The 17,196-nt window shown below is 32.1% G+C and overlaps 2 protein-coding genes across 2 annotated transcripts; both read left to right on the top strand.

Moving 5' to 3' along the window:
- Nucleotides 1–11,676: 11,676 nt before the first annotated feature.
- On the top strand, nucleotides 11,677–12,723 carry LOC139841776 (uncharacterized). The gene has a single exon (XM_071831980.1). The coding sequence runs from the start codon at nucleotides 11,677–11,679 to the stop codon at nucleotides 12,721–12,723; it is 1,047 nt and encodes a 348-aa protein (XP_071688081.1).
- Nucleotides 12,724–15,341: 2,618 nt separating this feature from the next.
- On the top strand, nucleotides 15,342–16,349 carry LOC139841775 (uncharacterized). Its single transcript, XM_071831979.1, has one exon. The coding sequence runs from the start codon at nucleotides 15,342–15,344 to the stop codon at nucleotides 16,347–16,349; it is 1,008 nt and encodes a 335-aa protein (XP_071688080.1).
- Nucleotides 16,350–17,196: the final 847 nt, after the last annotated feature.

Below are 17,196 nucleotides of genomic sequence, written 5' to 3'. Positions count from 1 at the left end.
AAGCATGCCATGAAGTTCGCCAATGGTCTTATCCATCCCATTCATATTGTAATTAATTACAAATTGGTCAAACCTCTTTGACAAGGAGTTTAGGATAAGATCCGTGGCTAGCTCATTAGATATGTTGAGATTAAGACGGTTTGCGCAATCAATGAGGCTTTTCATCTTGAGGACATAAGATGAAACGAATTGGGAGTCGTCCATATGACATGCATGAAGCGCTCGAACGGTCTCGAAGTGCTCGACACGTGCTTGTTGAAGGAACATCTCCTTCAATTGCGTGATCATGTCGTATGCAGTATGATGCTCGAAATCCTTTTGGAGTTCGGGTATCATAGTCCCAAGCATTAGGTAAGCGACTTGCACCGAATCGGGAATGGGGTCTTCCAACACATACGCCTTATCCTCAAGTTTGAGGACAATCCTAAGATTGCGGAACCAATCCATAAAGTTCGTATGGTTGAGTTTGTCTTTCTCGAGGAGAGACCTTAACGATAGGTTGTTCAAGTTAATAGGTGCGTTTTGCATGTTGTTGTTATTGGCGGCCATCTACAAAATTTAACAAAGTTCATTTAAGTATCGATTTTAATTTAACAATCAATACCCTTTAAATCCAATTGATATTTATTAAATTTTTGAATCCAACGGTAAACCAAATTTCGATTAGGTGACCTTTATCCCGTCATTTGATTTAGCTAGGTAGTCATTATATGACAATTGCAATCCTTTTGCAACTTCTAAGTTATGGGATCATGCAATCCTTTTGCATGGCATATTATCCCATCAACGCCTATTTGTTCATCATGCTTCGGTGACCCTAAGTTCATGATTTCCAAATCAAGTTGTCCTACTTGTGTAAACGTGTAAACTTAACATGCAAGTTGTTAGGTGACCTTTATCCCACAAGCATACGAAATTCACCTTAATCATATTAGTTTGTTCATGATGGTTAGGTGACCTTTATCCCATCATGAGTTCCCTAATATGTCTAAGTGTCACATAAAAGGATGGCGTTTAACTTGTTTACCTTGTTTGTTAAAGGGATTTTAAGTTTTCATTATTTCTAGTTTGAGAAAACTTTTATGCCATACACCAACATGCATTTAGTGTATGGTTCTTATGAAAATCCATTTTCATGTCATGTAACAATGCCAATTTTATTACTTTGATATAAACCATTTTATATGTGCAATCCGTTTCTAGTTCATAATAACCATTTATTAACGTCTTTTGCCATTTCAATTTAACCAATTAAATTGTAGTTTTGCATGTGTCAATAATGTTAAATTTAACCAATTAAATTATCATTTTAGTTTGTTGTTAACTTGTGTGATTAACTTGTAGCATACATACAATCTACAATCATACAATAAACAACCAAGCATGCAAAACAACATGTTCACAATCAAGCCTTTTGGTAAGCATTTTGTTTAGCCGAAAACAAAATGCCACCGGGTAAGGGGTAATTACACAAAGTAGGAGATTTTAAATCTCCCACTTAATCTTGCATCCAAATGCTTCTTCATGTGTTCTTCAAGTCTTCATTATCTTCATCAATTTACAAAATATATCCTAATACATTTTTGTCTAAAAAAAGAAATTACAACCTAATCTATTTTACATACCAAATATAAAATAAATTACATAACCAAATGAATTATTACATGCCAAATGAATAAATATTATTACAAACCAATTGAATAAATATAAATCAACCATGCATGTAACCAAACACAAGGTCAAGGCTTAGATTGTGAACTTTAACATATAACCAAGTATGAACCAAATGGAAGAACCAAACCCACTTTTGGAACTCCATAAATTCGGCCATATAATAAACCCACCCAAAACCATAAATTTTTGCATTTTACAATCATGCATGTACATAAAATGCAAAATATATAGTGAGTTTAAAAATCATCTCGAAGCATATTTCAACAACTTCGGCTCTAGATACCATTGTTGGGATTTAACAAGTTCATAAACATACTTGAAACATTTAAAGATCAAATTAAGCGGAAGCATAAAGTATTACCATTTTAGAACTTGTTAAACTTTAACCAATTTAAAGTTAAATCCCACAAGGATCAAGTTGTTTAATATACTTACAAACTACAAGAGAGTTTAGATGTTATACCTTCTCCAAGTTAGGAGGTTAAAATGATGATGAAGATGATGAACAAGAGTGTAAAATCCTAAATCTTTGATGCACCAACAGCACCCTTTAAGCTAGTTAGGCTTTAGAACCTTAATGAGCTAGCAAACTAAGCTTGGAATCCACTCCTTTTGCAACCCAAAAACTGGACAGCAGCTATAACAACCCTCACTTTTCGACTTCCGATTTTACTAAAATACCTAGAGTTGTTATATACGAATAAATTTAACGTTGACCGAATAAACGTACGCTTAAAATAAATAATATAATTATAAATATTATAAATAAGATTATGATATATAATATAACATAATTACATCAATGAATATATATATATATAATATTTATATTACTTTTGTTATTTAGTTAATAGAATATATAATTAACTAAATAATACATAATATTATAACATTTATAAAACTAATAAAAACTATAAATTAATAATCATAAATTTTAATTTTTATAAAAACTAAATATAATAATAATTTTTATATAAAATTCGTATTTAATAATTAAACAAATATAGAAATAAAATGTTAAATGTTCTTAGAAATATATTAAACAAATTTTTTTTTTAGAATTTTATACAAAAAAAAAAATCAAAACTATATCTACTTTTAATAAATAAATACAAAAATACAAACTACTTTTTCTTTTAAGATTTACTTTTAATAAAAATACAAACTACTTTTATTTTAAGATTTACTTTTAATAAAAATACAAACTACTTTTTCTTATTTTAACTTTTAAGATTTACTTTTAATAAAAATACAAACTACTTTTTATTATTTTAACTTTTAAGATTTACTTTTAATAAAAATACAAACTACTTTTTCTTATTTTAACTTTTAAGATTTACTTTTAATAAAAATACAAAATACTTTTTTTTATTTTAACTTTTAAGATTTTACTTTTAATAAAAATACAAACTACTTTTTCTTATTTTAACTTTTATGATTTTACTTTTAATAAAAATACAAACTACTTTTTCTTATTTTAACTTTTAAGATTTACTTTTAATAAAAATACAAAATACTTTTTCTTATTTTAACTTTTAAGATTTTACTTTTAATAAAAATACAAACTACTTTTTCTTATTTTAACTTTTAAGATTTTACTTTTAATAAAAATACAAACTACTTTTTCTTATTTTAACTTTTAAAATTTACTTTTAATAAAAATACAAAATACTTTTTCTTATTTTAACTTTTAAGATTTTACTTTTAATAAAAATACAAACTACTTTTTCTTATTTTAACTTTTAAGATTTTACTTTTAATAAAAATACAAACTACTTTTTCTTATTTTAACTTTTAAGAATTACTTTTAATAAAAATACAAAATAATTTTTCTTATTTTAACTTTTAAGATTTACTTATTTTATTTTAATTTTTTTTACCTAACATTTTCAACTATAAATACCACATACATTTCTCATTTCAAACTTACACCTTAATCTCTCATTTCTCTCTTAAAGAACTACTTCTAGTTGATATCTCGGTCACTTACTTGCTTTACTTTCCTTTCTTGCGTGGAATACTTCAACTGCTATTTAAGGTGAGTTTCATTTGCTCCCTTTTTATATATATTTTTGGGCTGAGAATACATGCGCTGATTTATAAATGTTTTACGAAATAGGCACAAGTACTAAAACTAATTCTATGTGGGTTTAAACCAGAAATATACCCTTAGCTTGGTAACATTAAACTACTTGTCTATGTACGGTAGGCGCGAATCCTAAAGATAGATCTATTGGGTCTGACAAACCCCATCCTGACTATGGGATGCTTTAGTACTTCGAGGTTTATATAACACACCTGATTCGGTGTACTTTCAGAGGGTAAAACATGAACGTTAAGGCTTGTTACCGGGTGCCTACAACTTATAGAATGCTTTTATACACTTGCTAGTGTACGGATATTTATGAAACTGAAATCTTGTGGCCTATTATTATAACGAAAATGATTGATTTTGATAAACTAATGAACTCACCAACCTTTTTGGTTGACACTTTAAGCATGTTTTGTCTCAGGTGACGAATAAGATGATTGCCATGATTGCTACCTGATGAATTGAATGCTGCTACGTGGAGTCTTCATTTCATTACATTTACTTTGCATTAAGACTATTATTATTATTTCAGTTTAAATTTGATGTAAAACTTTTAATGCTTCCGCTGTTTTATTAATAAATGTTTTATTCAAAACGTCTCATATAGAGTCGTTCTCGTATATACAACTTTGATTTGATATAATTAGTCACAAATACCCTAGGCCCTATTTTGGGGGTGTGACAGATTGGTATCAGAGCAGGTTGTTGTAGAGAACCAGGATTGCATTTTGTGTGTGCCTTATACAATTAGGTACCTTAGCAATGTAGGACTACAACTTTCCTTGACCATAGTGCCTTTAATTGTTGCCTTTAATTGATAAATGCTACACTATACCTTAGAAACTATATTTAAATCTTAAGATTATAACATACACGATAATGTGAAATTACTCGAACGTCAATGCTACTTAAGGCCTAAGGTGATCCTTGATACCACTATGGGACGCTTGTGGATTTCGAATGCCAAACTTAGATTTTGGTCGAGAATTCCTGGGCCAACCGGTAACAATTGATCATTCAAGTGACTCGGCGGTGGCATAGATGTTTGGGTATGGTGCACAATATCAAACCTGACTATAGTGATCATACAACACTTAGTCACTTACGCACTTAATAAGTGGTGAACTTATTAAGAACAACTCACCTAGTCATCTATCCTGGTTTTGTGTATTACATATGTATTACATGAAATATTATCCAAGATTTTTGAAACTCCTATAATTCAAACTCAAACGTATATAACTCCCTGTTATATCACGAACCTATATGCCTTATGCCTTTATGCATCGGTTTGCGAACCGGGAAATGTCATTGGGTTATCATAGTATACGAATTGAAAGTCTTTAATCGAAAGATTATTAGATTACATACTTATCATTTTATAATCTCGACACGTCATACTGCCATTATTAGAGTATAGACAAATCATATCTTAGCATATCTATTCCCAATAGACCTTGTCTAACACTTTTCCTAAATTTCCTCCATAAATTACGGAAATCTTTCTGCTATATATACGTATTCAAGGAGATGAATATATCATTCAATATTCAACACCCATTTCATATCAAACCCTATTCCAAACACATAATATGGATTTCTCACCTAATTCCTCAAGTTCTTCTAGCTCCAAAGATAGCGTGACAGGAGCACACCCACCGATCAATTACCGTGATTTCTTTAGAAAATGGGGATGGGTTTACGAAATACTCACCCTATGGATAAATGAAGAAGGTACTCCTTATCACGAGCCAAACTTACCACCAAACATCGGAGTACTCGATCCTCTTACTGGCGAACCTGTTCGCAATACCGTTTTCACTCTTTTCGCAAGGATTTTCTGCCTCGAAGGTCGACTCGATGTAACCAACGACAATATTCGTCCTCTACTCCCGAATTCTAACCAGAAAGGGTTATTAGAAGAAGTTATAAGACTTCGAACTAAATATCAAGAATTGACAAACCTTACAGAGGAATGGGTAGAACAAATCCATAGACTCGAGCGTAAAGTAGAAACCCTGGAGGAAATAGTGCGCGATTTGGTAGCTAGGCTCACACTTACTAACCAAGTACCACAAGCAGCACCAACATCAGCACCAGCACCACCAGTACTATCAGCATCACCACCAACAGCATCAGCTTCACCAACAACAACATCAGCATCCCACGTCTCAACATCATAATCGGTACCTCAAACATCGACATCATACGCCCATAGATACTAAGGAATATTAGTAATAATGAGTTAAGATGTATTGACTCATTCTTCCTGAAGAATTATATATGTATACTTTATATATATATGGTTTGGAACAATAATAAATCTTTTCGTACTAAACTATTACGTGTGAATCTTAACTAGTATGTACTACTTGGTTAATTCATATCACTAATACGCTATGATGTACATACTTCGTTAATGACTTAACAATCATTAATCACTGCTTCAGTACAATAAACTCCATTTCATAATAAACTAAGTTTATTATTCAAATGCATGTGTGATTTTACACTCCTATTTTTCGATGTACTCGAAAATTTCTCGAAAACATCATTTATGCCTTATGAATTTCACAAGAAATCCACGAGCATTAACATCATTTACTGAGGTATATTAATAACAATGAACGATGAAGTATTGATTCATAACTTCATTAAAGAAATATTCCGCGACGATTATGTAATCTCTAAAGTTTTGGAGATTATTTATTCTCGTTTCAACCGTAAATCAAATGAGTTTAATATTATATTAACTTATTAAATCCATAATTACATCTGAAGAAAATATATATGTATGTATATTTTCATAAAGATTGTATTTAAAAATTCTTTTGTACAAACTGTTAATTGTGAAAATATTTTAACGGGTAGGTAATACCCAAGAAATATCTAACATTCACATTAATATATTACATTGTACATTCTTCAAAATCCTTGAAAATATATCAGATTGATAATCAATGATTCAGATCAGTTAACCTTGAGAATGCTGATGAAGCAGCAAAAGCTGTAGATGGCCTTAATGACCAGAAGCTTGATAATAAAGAATTGTGTGTTGGAAAAGCTTAAAAGAATATCTGGTATTGAAAGACGGATTGAGCAAAACATGAAGGAGACCAAGGACAAATCCCAAGGACTAAACCTATAACCAAAGAATCTAGATGATTCGATTTCTGAAGGAAATCACAGAAGATCTTTTTACGCATTCTAAATCCTTACAGAAGAATTTCTTCATTATCCATCGATTTTAGAAATTCTAAAATATCATCGTATCTTTCGTTATAAATATCCTCGATATTTCTAAAGATATCTTCATAACGATTCTTGTCCGCAATTAATTATCTCTTTGCAATATCTTTATTACATCATAAAGGAAAACTGTTTAAGTTTCTATATTTCGTAAAATTTAAATTCAAATTTTGAATGATTTGAAGTAGTGTTGAGAATTGAAGCATGAGTTAGTATAATATAATGACGTCAGGCCAACGTGATTATATTACAGTAAGTCATGCTAAATTTTTAATGGAAGATGATGATTCATAGACTTTATAATCATCATTTGCCATGTTACACGACTCTTACATTCTACTTAATCTCTTAACATATCAAGAAAATATATTTTTGATAGTTCTATCCTCAGTAATTCTGGTAATTTACCAAATCAAATCGTGATATTACGCTTAGAACAATAGGTCTATTCGAAACTTCATACCTACAAATTCTGGACCATTACTCGCTTTACTTAGAGTCGAGAGGAGAATAAAAAGGCAAAGAGCTCTGACATATAAGGGAAAATATGTAGCCCGATAACGATACCGAAATTACAAACCGTGTATATCAATACGTATTGCAACGTAAAGACATGGGAGAATTAAAAACACTATAACCCCAAGGTAATAGTAGAAGAAAACAAATTCCTCTGGTGGTAAATGAAAAAGAAGAATGACTGAAATGATAGTCAGAAAAATATCCAGGATAAGAACTGGATGGAGCATTCTCACAATCTTTGGAAGTATGAATTGAGGAAGAAAGTATAGAAGTGGTGAAGATAATGAAACGGAAGAAACTAATTTAAAGCAAAATTCCAAACACAACAATTGAAGCAATTCACCTCATTTAGTCAAAGAAAATTTCAAATTCCTTAATTACCGGAGAATCAAATCTTATGGATTACGAAGATTTCCTTTAATCCCTTGAATTCCAAAAATCAATCGTGACTACGTCAAAAGTTAAGGCGAACATTTAATTTCTCATTCACTCTTTTACAATAGCTTCGTTTATACGCTTCCTATAATCAAATTGTTTTATCCATATTATTCAGTAGTGATAAAACTTTATTTTTTCAACTTATATTCATCATTACAATATTCTTGTTGTAAACAATGATGATCTCTATCAAACTTCATGACTATAATTTTCATGAACTACTCTCTGTTTTGTCTACCCTAATATTGTGACATAAACACTCAAAGTTTTAAATAAGCTCAATACTATTCATAACACATTTCATGTGTTCAGTTTACTAAAATGCTCGTATAACACCATCATCCCTTTTGAGGATAACCTAGTCAAATGACACTCTTATTAATCCTTTAGATAACCTCCGCATTAATGATAAAATGCACTTTATAGAAGAACCTGTAAGAAATTAGGGTTCGTATTATTTAAATGCATGAAACAGAACAATATTCTATCCGTTGAAATTCACGAAAGGCCCCGAACCTACCTGGGAACGTGAAGACCAGATAAAACGTAAATATCCTCGTTTAGGTACGAACAACGCTGATTGATGGCAAAAACTAAATTTCGGGACGAAATTTATTTTAACGGGTAGGTACTATAACAACCCTCACTTTTCGACTTCCGATTTTACTAAAATACCTAGAGTTGTTATATACGAATAAATTTAACGTTGACCGAATAAACGTACGCTTAAAATAAATAATATAATTATAAATATTATAAATAAGATTATGATATATAATATAACATAATTACATCAATGAATATATATATATATATAATATTTATATTACTTTTGTTATTTAGTTAATAGAATATATAATTAACTAAATAATACATAATATTATAACATTTATAAAACTAATAAAAACTATAAATTAATAATCATAAATTTTAATTTTTATAAAAACTAAATATAATAATAATTTTTATATAAAATTCGTATTTAATAATTAAACAAATATAGAAATAAAATGTTAAATGTTCTTAGAAATATATTAAACAAATTTTTTTTTTAGAATTTTATACAAAAAAAAAAATCAAAACTATATCTACTTTTAATAAATAAATACAAAAATACAAACTACTTTTTCTTTTAAGATTTACTTTTAATAAAAATACAAACTACTTTTATTTTAAGATTTACTTTTAATAAAAATACAAACTACTTTTTCTTATTTTAACTTTTAAGATTTACTTTTAATAAAAATACAAACTACTTTTTATTATTTTAACTTTTAAGATTTACTTTTAATAAAAATACAAACTACTTTTTCTTATTTTAACTTTTAAGATTTACTTTTAATAAAAATACAAAATACTTTTTTTTATTTTAACTTTTAAGATTTTACTTTTAATAAAAATACAAACTACTTTTTCTTATTTTAACTTTTATGATTTTACTTTTAATAAAAATACAAACTACTTTTTCTTATTTTAACTTTTAAGATTTACTTTTAATAAAAATACAAAATACTTTTTCTTATTTTAACTTTTAAGATTTTACTTTTAATAAAAATACAAACTACTTTTTCTTATTTTAACTTTTAAGATTTTACTTTTAATAAAAATACAAACTACTTTTTCTTATTTTAACTTTTAAAATTTACTTTTAATAAAAATACAAAATACTTTTTCTTATTTTAACTTTTAAGATTTTACTTTTAATAAAAATACAAACTACTTTTTCTTATTTTAACTTTTAAGATTTTACTTTTAATAAAAATACAAACTACTTTTTCTTATTTTAACTTTTAAGAATTACTTTTAATAAAAATACAAAATAATTTTTCTTATTTTAACTTTTAAGATTTACTTATTTTATTTTATTTTTTTTTACCTAACATTTTCAACTATAAATACCACATACATTTCTCATTTCAAACTTACACCTTAATCTCTCATTTCTCTCTTAAAGAACTACTTCTAGTTGATATCTCGGTCACTTACTTGCTTTACTTTCATTTCTTGCGTGGAATACTTCAACTGCTATTTAAGGTGAGTTTCATTTGCTCCCTTTTTATATATATTTTTGGGCTGAGAATACATGCGCTGATTTATAAATGTTTTACGAAATAGGCACAAGTACTAAAACTAATTCTATGTGGGTTTAAACCAGAAATATACCCTTAGCTTGGTAACATTAAACTACTTGTCTATGTACGGTAGGCGCGAATCCTAAAGATAGATCTATTGGGTCTGACAAACCCCATCCTGACTATGGGATGCTTTAGTACTTCGAGGTTTATATAACACACCTGATTCGGTGTACTTTCAGAGGATAAAACATGAACGTTAAGGCTTGTTACCGGGTGCCTACAACTTATAGAATGCTTTTATACACTTGCTAGTGTACGGATATTTATGAAACTGAAATCTTGTGGCCTATTATTATAACGAAAATGATTGATTTTGATAAACTAATGAACTCACCAACCTTTTTGGTTGACACTTTAAGCATGTTTTGTCTCAGGTGACGAATAAGATGATTGCCATGATTGCTACCTGATGAATTGAATGCTGCTACGTGGAGTCTTCATTTCATTACATTTACTTTGCATTAAGACTATTATTATTATTTCAGTTTAAATTTGATGTAAAACTTTTAATGCTTCCGCTGTTTTATTAATAAATGTTTTATTCAAAACGTCTCATATAGAGTCGTTCTCGTATATACAACTTTGATTTGATATAATTAGTCACAAATACCCTAGGCCCTATTTTGGGGGTGTGACAGCAGCAAGCTCCAAAGATGATGTTGAATGAAGCCTCAAAACAATGAAACCTCAAGTGATTATACCCCAAAATTATAACCAACACCTAGTACTTTGGTTAGGATTTAATTAGGACACTTGATAAACAATATTATCATGCAAAACCACTTCCTTTTCCCTCTAAACAGCCACGGCCAGCAGGCCTCTTTTCCAGCAGAAAAAATGCAGTTTTTTGTAAGTGTTTTGCTTGTTGTTCTATTCTCTTGAGTCAAGGAATGCATTGGTTAAAAGGAGACTAGCATGCTTAAGGAATATCTTGTTCCAAGTAACGAAGCAAGCATGGAAATCACACCTAGGAGTCCCAAAAACTGCATCCTTTTATTCATTTAAATAACAAGTGTAATATATATAAAACTAGTTAAATAAAATTACAAAACTTGTTAAATAAAACCATGCATTATTTATGTTACTTATATTTTATAAACCTTTTATAAAATATAACATAATATAATCATTTAAACCTATAAACAATTATATATAAATTATCCAAATAATTTACCTCAAGTGATAATACTTTAGAGAACCGATTTTCTAAAATCCAAGTGTCGCGTATTTTCTTAACAATCCAATCGTTAAAATAAATACATATAAAGTGTTGGTAAGCTTGTTATTGGGTATGACCCAACTTGGATCATAACATAGTGGCCACGTTAATTTAATATGTTTCTCGGGCATACGAAATACCTTCAGTATACTGGGTTGAAGAGTCAACCCAGGCATGATATTGAAACTGTGCATGTCAATAAAAAAGATGATGAGACTATGTTGAAGAAAGGTTCGTATATGGATATGGTGAATGGTTTGCAACAGAAGAAAACTGTTAACTTTAGATATATGGAATAGGCTCATGAACATGATGGTGAGTGTGATGTGGAACTCCCCTTGTCCTCTGTTATGGAAGCTATGAACCGTTACAATAACACATTGTACGGTTATTTTCTTGGTAAACGAGTGGCGTTCCTGGTAGTTCAAAACTATGTAATGAATGTTTGGAGGAAATATGGAATTGAAAAAACAATGATGAATGCTAATGGTTTCTTTTTCTTCAAATTTTCAACGGAAAAGGGGATGATGGATGTTTTGGAAATTGGCCCTTGGATTATTCGTACAATTCCTATTTTGCTAAATAAATGGTCTCCGTATGTTTCTTTAACGAAAGAGGATATTCCAAAGGTTCCAGTGTGGGTCAAGATGCACGATGTTCCAATGGTAGGTTTTAATGAGGATGGTTTGAGCCTTATAGCTTCGAAGATAGGTAAACCTATGATGTTAGACTCATATACAAGTACCATGTGTACGAATTCATGGGGAAGGCCTAATTACGCTCGAGCTATGATTGAGTTAGATGCAGCCAAAGAGTTGAATGATACTATTCGTGTCGCTACTCCATCTTCGGAAGGAGGTGTTAAGTTCGTTGATGTTGTGAGGGTGGAGTATGAATGGAACTCTCCTCGATGCTCTAAATGTAAAGTGTTTGGACATCGGGATTCCCAATGTCCAAAGAATGTTCATAAGGAGGTGGTTCAAATAAAGGATTTGGATGGTTTTCAGCCTGTTTCCAAACACATGTCTAAGGCAATTGTTATAGACAAAAATAAATTTGAAAATAAGAAGAAACAAGCTGATGGATTTGTTGTTGGAAAAGGAAAACAAAAGTTTATTTATAGACCAGTAAACAAGGAGCTAAGCTCGAAAGCAGGTGGGGCTGCAAATGCAGTGAGTACTAGTAAGGATCCTGAGCCAAAAAATGTAAGTATCGATAACCCCTTTGATGTCTTGAATACTATTACAGAAGAGGACAATAATAAGAACAAAGACACTGAAAAAGTCCTCATTGATGAGGATACTGATCTGGAAGTTGATGAAGGAGAAGTGAATACTACGGTGTTAACTAACGCTGAGGGGGCAAGCACTCTCGTGGACACCGGTCTCAATGATTAGTCTAGCAATGTGGAACATTCGGGGTTTGAACAGCGTCCCGAAACAAAACGAGGTTCGTGAGGTTATTGCCAGTAATAAATTATGTCTTTGTGCAGTTTTGGAATCTCATATAGATGTTGCTAAGCTGAACCATACATGTATAAAGGTCCTCCCGCATTGGTTGTGGACATCAAATAACAATTTGTGTGATCGTAGTACTAGGATCATTATAGGGTGGAATCCTGACATCGTTAATGTAATGGTATTGTCAGTGTCAAAACAGGTTGTCCATTGTCAAGTTAGCCTTGTTGCGGATAATAGCAGCTTTTATGCTTCTTTTGTCTATGCGGCAAACTATTATATTGCCCGTCGTAAGCTATGGCATGATTTAGAGATGCATAAGGGTTTCGTTGGTAGTCACCCATGGGTCCTAATAGGTGATTTTAATGCATCATTGTTCCTTGATGATTCATCTTCTGGAGGATCTAAAGTCACTATTGCGATGCGGGAATTTAATGAATGTGTAAATAACATTCAGGTGGTGGATATTAATCAAATTGGGCTTCGATTTACGTGGAATCAAAGTCCTAATACGAATACGGGTATGTTGAAAAAGATCGATCGTGTTATGGTGAATGATGCGTTCCTAAGCGAGTATATGCATGCATATGCTTTATTTCAACCGTATCAAATCTCGGATCATAGCCCGGCTGTGCTCAAAATTCCGGCTGCTGAAGTGGTTCATCGAAAGCCATTTCGATTTAGTAACTACATAGCTTCCCATGAAGATTTTAAAGCATGTGTAATGGAAGAATGGGCAAAGGACATTCAAGGTCATAATATGTTTTGCGTCGTAAAAAAGTTAAGGGAGCTAAAAAAACCAATGAGGAAACTTATGTGGAGCAAGGGGAATGTGCACAAAAAGGTTGTGGATCTTCGTGAAGAGCTCGATCATGTTTAATCTGCGTTGGATGCTAATCCATACTTTGATCAGCTTCGCGAGATTGCAACTATAAAACTAAAGGAATTTAATGATGCACTATTTGACGAAGAACGGTTTTTAAAACAAAAATCTAAAGTGACTTGGTTGAAGGAAGGTGATAGCAATACCGGTTATTTTCACAAGGTGGTAAAAGGTAGAGCAAAACGTAGCCGTATACACGCTGTGATGAATAAAGATGATAAGATGGTTGAAGGAAAGGAGACTCCTGAAGTGTTTGTTCAACACTATGTAGATTTGTTTGGGTTCTGCCGAAATGTGTGATCAGATTCCAAACCCTGACTCCCTATTCTTGAAGCAAATTAGTCAGCAAAATGCGTTGGAGATGGTTAGACCAGTCACAGAAGTTGAGATAAAGGATGCCATGTTTGATATAGGGGTTGACAAATCTCCCGGTCCGGATGGGTACTCTTCGACGTTTTTCAAAAAAGCTTGGGACATCGTGGGGCCGGAAGTGACTTTGGCAGTTATGGATTTTTTTAATAATGGAAAGCTATTAAAGGAGTTAAATCATACTATCATTGCGCTCTTACCTAAGGTTCTTACTCCTTCCAAGGTTACAGATTATCGCCCTATTTCTTGTTGTAATGTTCTTTATAAATGCATTAGTAAAGTAATTACGAACAGAATTAAAGGGTGTCTTGATGATGTGGTTAGTGAAAACCAATCCGCTTTTGTTCCTGGAAGGCGGATATCAAATAATATTTTGGTCACTCAGGAAATTATAAAAAATTATCATTTGGATAGGGGACCGTCCAGATGTGCATTTAAAGTTGACATTCAGAAGGCGTATGATACTGTTGACTGGGGATTTCTAGAAACTATTCTTCATCAGTTTGGTTTTAATCCGATAATGAAAAGTGGATCATGAGTTGTGTTACTTCGACATCGTTCTCTATTAGTATTAATGGGGAGTTACATGGATACTTTAAAGGTAAACGGGGTTTGAGGCAAGGGGATCCGCTTTCCCCTTACCTTTTCACTTTGGTGATGGAGGTTTTAACTTTGATGCTTAAAAGAAACATCCGCATGTCGAATCAGTTCAAGTATCATCCAAATTGTGGCGAGCAAGAGCTAATCAATGTTTGTTTTGCAGACGATCTCTTTATATTTGCTTCTGCAAATTCTGGTTCGATAAGTGTGATTGCCGAAGCTCTTGATTCTTTCAAGAGATGTTCGGTTCTGGTTCCGAGTCTTCCAAAGAGTACTGCTTTTTTTATAACGTGTCGGATGGTGCTAAAGCAAATATTCTTAGAATGCTGCCGTTTGAGGAAGGAAAGTTGCCTATCAAATATTTGGGAGTCGCTATAGTTTCAGCAAGGTTAAATCAGAGAGATTGTAAAGAGCTGATCGAGAAAGTTAAGCATAGAATCGAAGATTGGAAGAACAAATCTTTGTCCTTTGCAGGACGGTTGCAACTGATTGTTTCTGTCTTATCCTCAATGCAGGTGTATTGGTGTTCCGTCTACATTTTTCCGGATGCAGTTATTAAAGATATTGAGAAGTTGATCAGAGGCTTTTTATGGTGTAGTGGAGACATGAAACGTGGAAAAGCAAAAGTCAAGTGGCCGGATGTATGTGTTCCAAAGAAAGAAGGGGGCTAGGTATTAAATCTTTGAAGTCTTGGAATAAAGCTCTAATGTCGTACCATATTTGGAGTGTTATAACGAGGAAACAATCTCTATGGGTGAAGTGGATCCATTCTTACAGCCTTAAACAGCGAAGCATTTGGGAGGTTGATATCCCAGCCACTTCAAGCTATAGTTGGAGGAAAATGCTAAATTTACGACATACTATTCGTCCGTGTATTATCCATAGGATTGGTAGTGGCGAGGAAACGTCAGCTTGGTTTGACACATGGAATGATGTTGATCCTCTTTCAGAAATAATTACTCGGAGGGATATCTTTCGCGCAGGCTTTTCTGAGACATCTACTGTTGCAGATTTATGGGACTCTTCAGGCTGGAAATGGCCTGCTGAATGGAATCAAAAATATTCTTTGTTGAATCATATATCATGTGTTATTTCCAGCGATCAAGATGAGGTTTTGTGGCGAAATTCAGATGGAAATTTGGGTAAGTTTTCTGTAAACTCAGCTTGGGATACAATTCGAAAAAGAGCTCCTCAAGTAAATTGGCATGCAATTGTTTGGTTTACGCAAGCTATTCCCCGTCATTCGTTCACGGTTTGGTTGTTGATGAATGAAAAACTCAAGACTCAAGATATGCTTAGAACGTGGGACGTCCATGTGTCTGCTCCTGCCCCGATTTGCTTACTTTGTAAAACGCAGATGGACTCCCACAATCATTTGTTTTTTGAGTGTGGGTTTTCGAATCAAGTTTGGGATAAGTTGAAGCAATCAATTCAGTTTCATATTCCCTCAAATGAGTGGAAGGAAATCGTTGGTATTTTGTTACCGGTTGTTCATAAGAGAGTTACTCGAGTGGTAGTGACAAAATTGGTGTTTGCTGCTTCCGTTTATTTTATGTGGCAAGAGAGGAACAAGAGGTACTTCAAAAGCAAAGCTCGTTCGGTTGATCAAGTCTCGCAAATAATTATCTCAAATGTCCGCCTAAAGCTTTTGTCTTTAAAGTTTAAAGACTCGGTCCATGTGAGGAGAATGAAGAAGATTTGGGATATTCATTAATAGGGCTGTTTTCTTTTTGTTTCGGTTCGTTGTATCGAGCCTTGTTTCAAGGTTTTGGTCTTTGGTCTGTGCCCTCGCTGTGATGTAGCGTTGGGCTGATTTCATTGTTTTCATTCTTTTTTAATAAAATTTCACCGGGTTTAACCCATTACCCAAAAAAAAAAAAAAACATAAAAATAGTCAAACCTTAACTCAATAAAGGATAATGTAGGGATTGTGATAAAGAGTTATCGGTTGGAAACAGTCTAAGCAAACCTCGGAGTATAGCACAAGTTTCCCTCGACCACAAATGAGAGCCACTTGTCTATTAAGTGGTGTTTGTTTCATAGCATACCTTTAGTAATTAATCATCATCTAACATAGATAGTGGTTGTTAAATTCGATATTAATTTCACATTGTAACAAGTGAAAACATAATATGGACCCCATGTTAGGACATATCATCATCTAACATAGATAGTGGTTGTTAAATCCGATATTAATTTCATTGTAAGAGCCAAAGCATTATCGTTCGATTTAATTAGACTTACTTTAATTAATTTAGGTGTTCGATCAGCTTTGCCGATTAATGTCGGGATAAGTGTCCACTTTACAAGTAGCCCATTTTTTTTACAAAAAAACGAATAAGCTTTTATAATCAAAGGAGTTCATCAAAATCATGAAACCCCTAAAAATTACAAATAGTCAAATTTCCGAGCTAAATCAAAACCAACAATCTCAACTTATGCACACAACATGAAAAATGACCACCAACAACCAACAACAACAAAATATGAACTACATACAAACTAAACTCGCACCAAGAAACTAAAGAAGGTGACCAATCTACCCAAAGGAACAAGAGATT

Source organism: Rutidosis leptorrhynchoides, chromosome 4 (genome assembly GCF_046630445.1).
Source record: "Rutidosis leptorrhynchoides isolate AG116_Rl617_1_P2 chromosome 4, CSIRO_AGI_Rlap_v1, whole genome shotgun sequence".
Taxonomy (NCBI): Eukaryota; Viridiplantae; Streptophyta; class Magnoliopsida; order Asterales; family Asteraceae; genus Rutidosis; species Rutidosis leptorrhynchoides.
The sequence above is the reverse complement of the archived record's forward strand: the minus strand, read 5'-3'. Positions and strand labels throughout refer to the sequence as shown.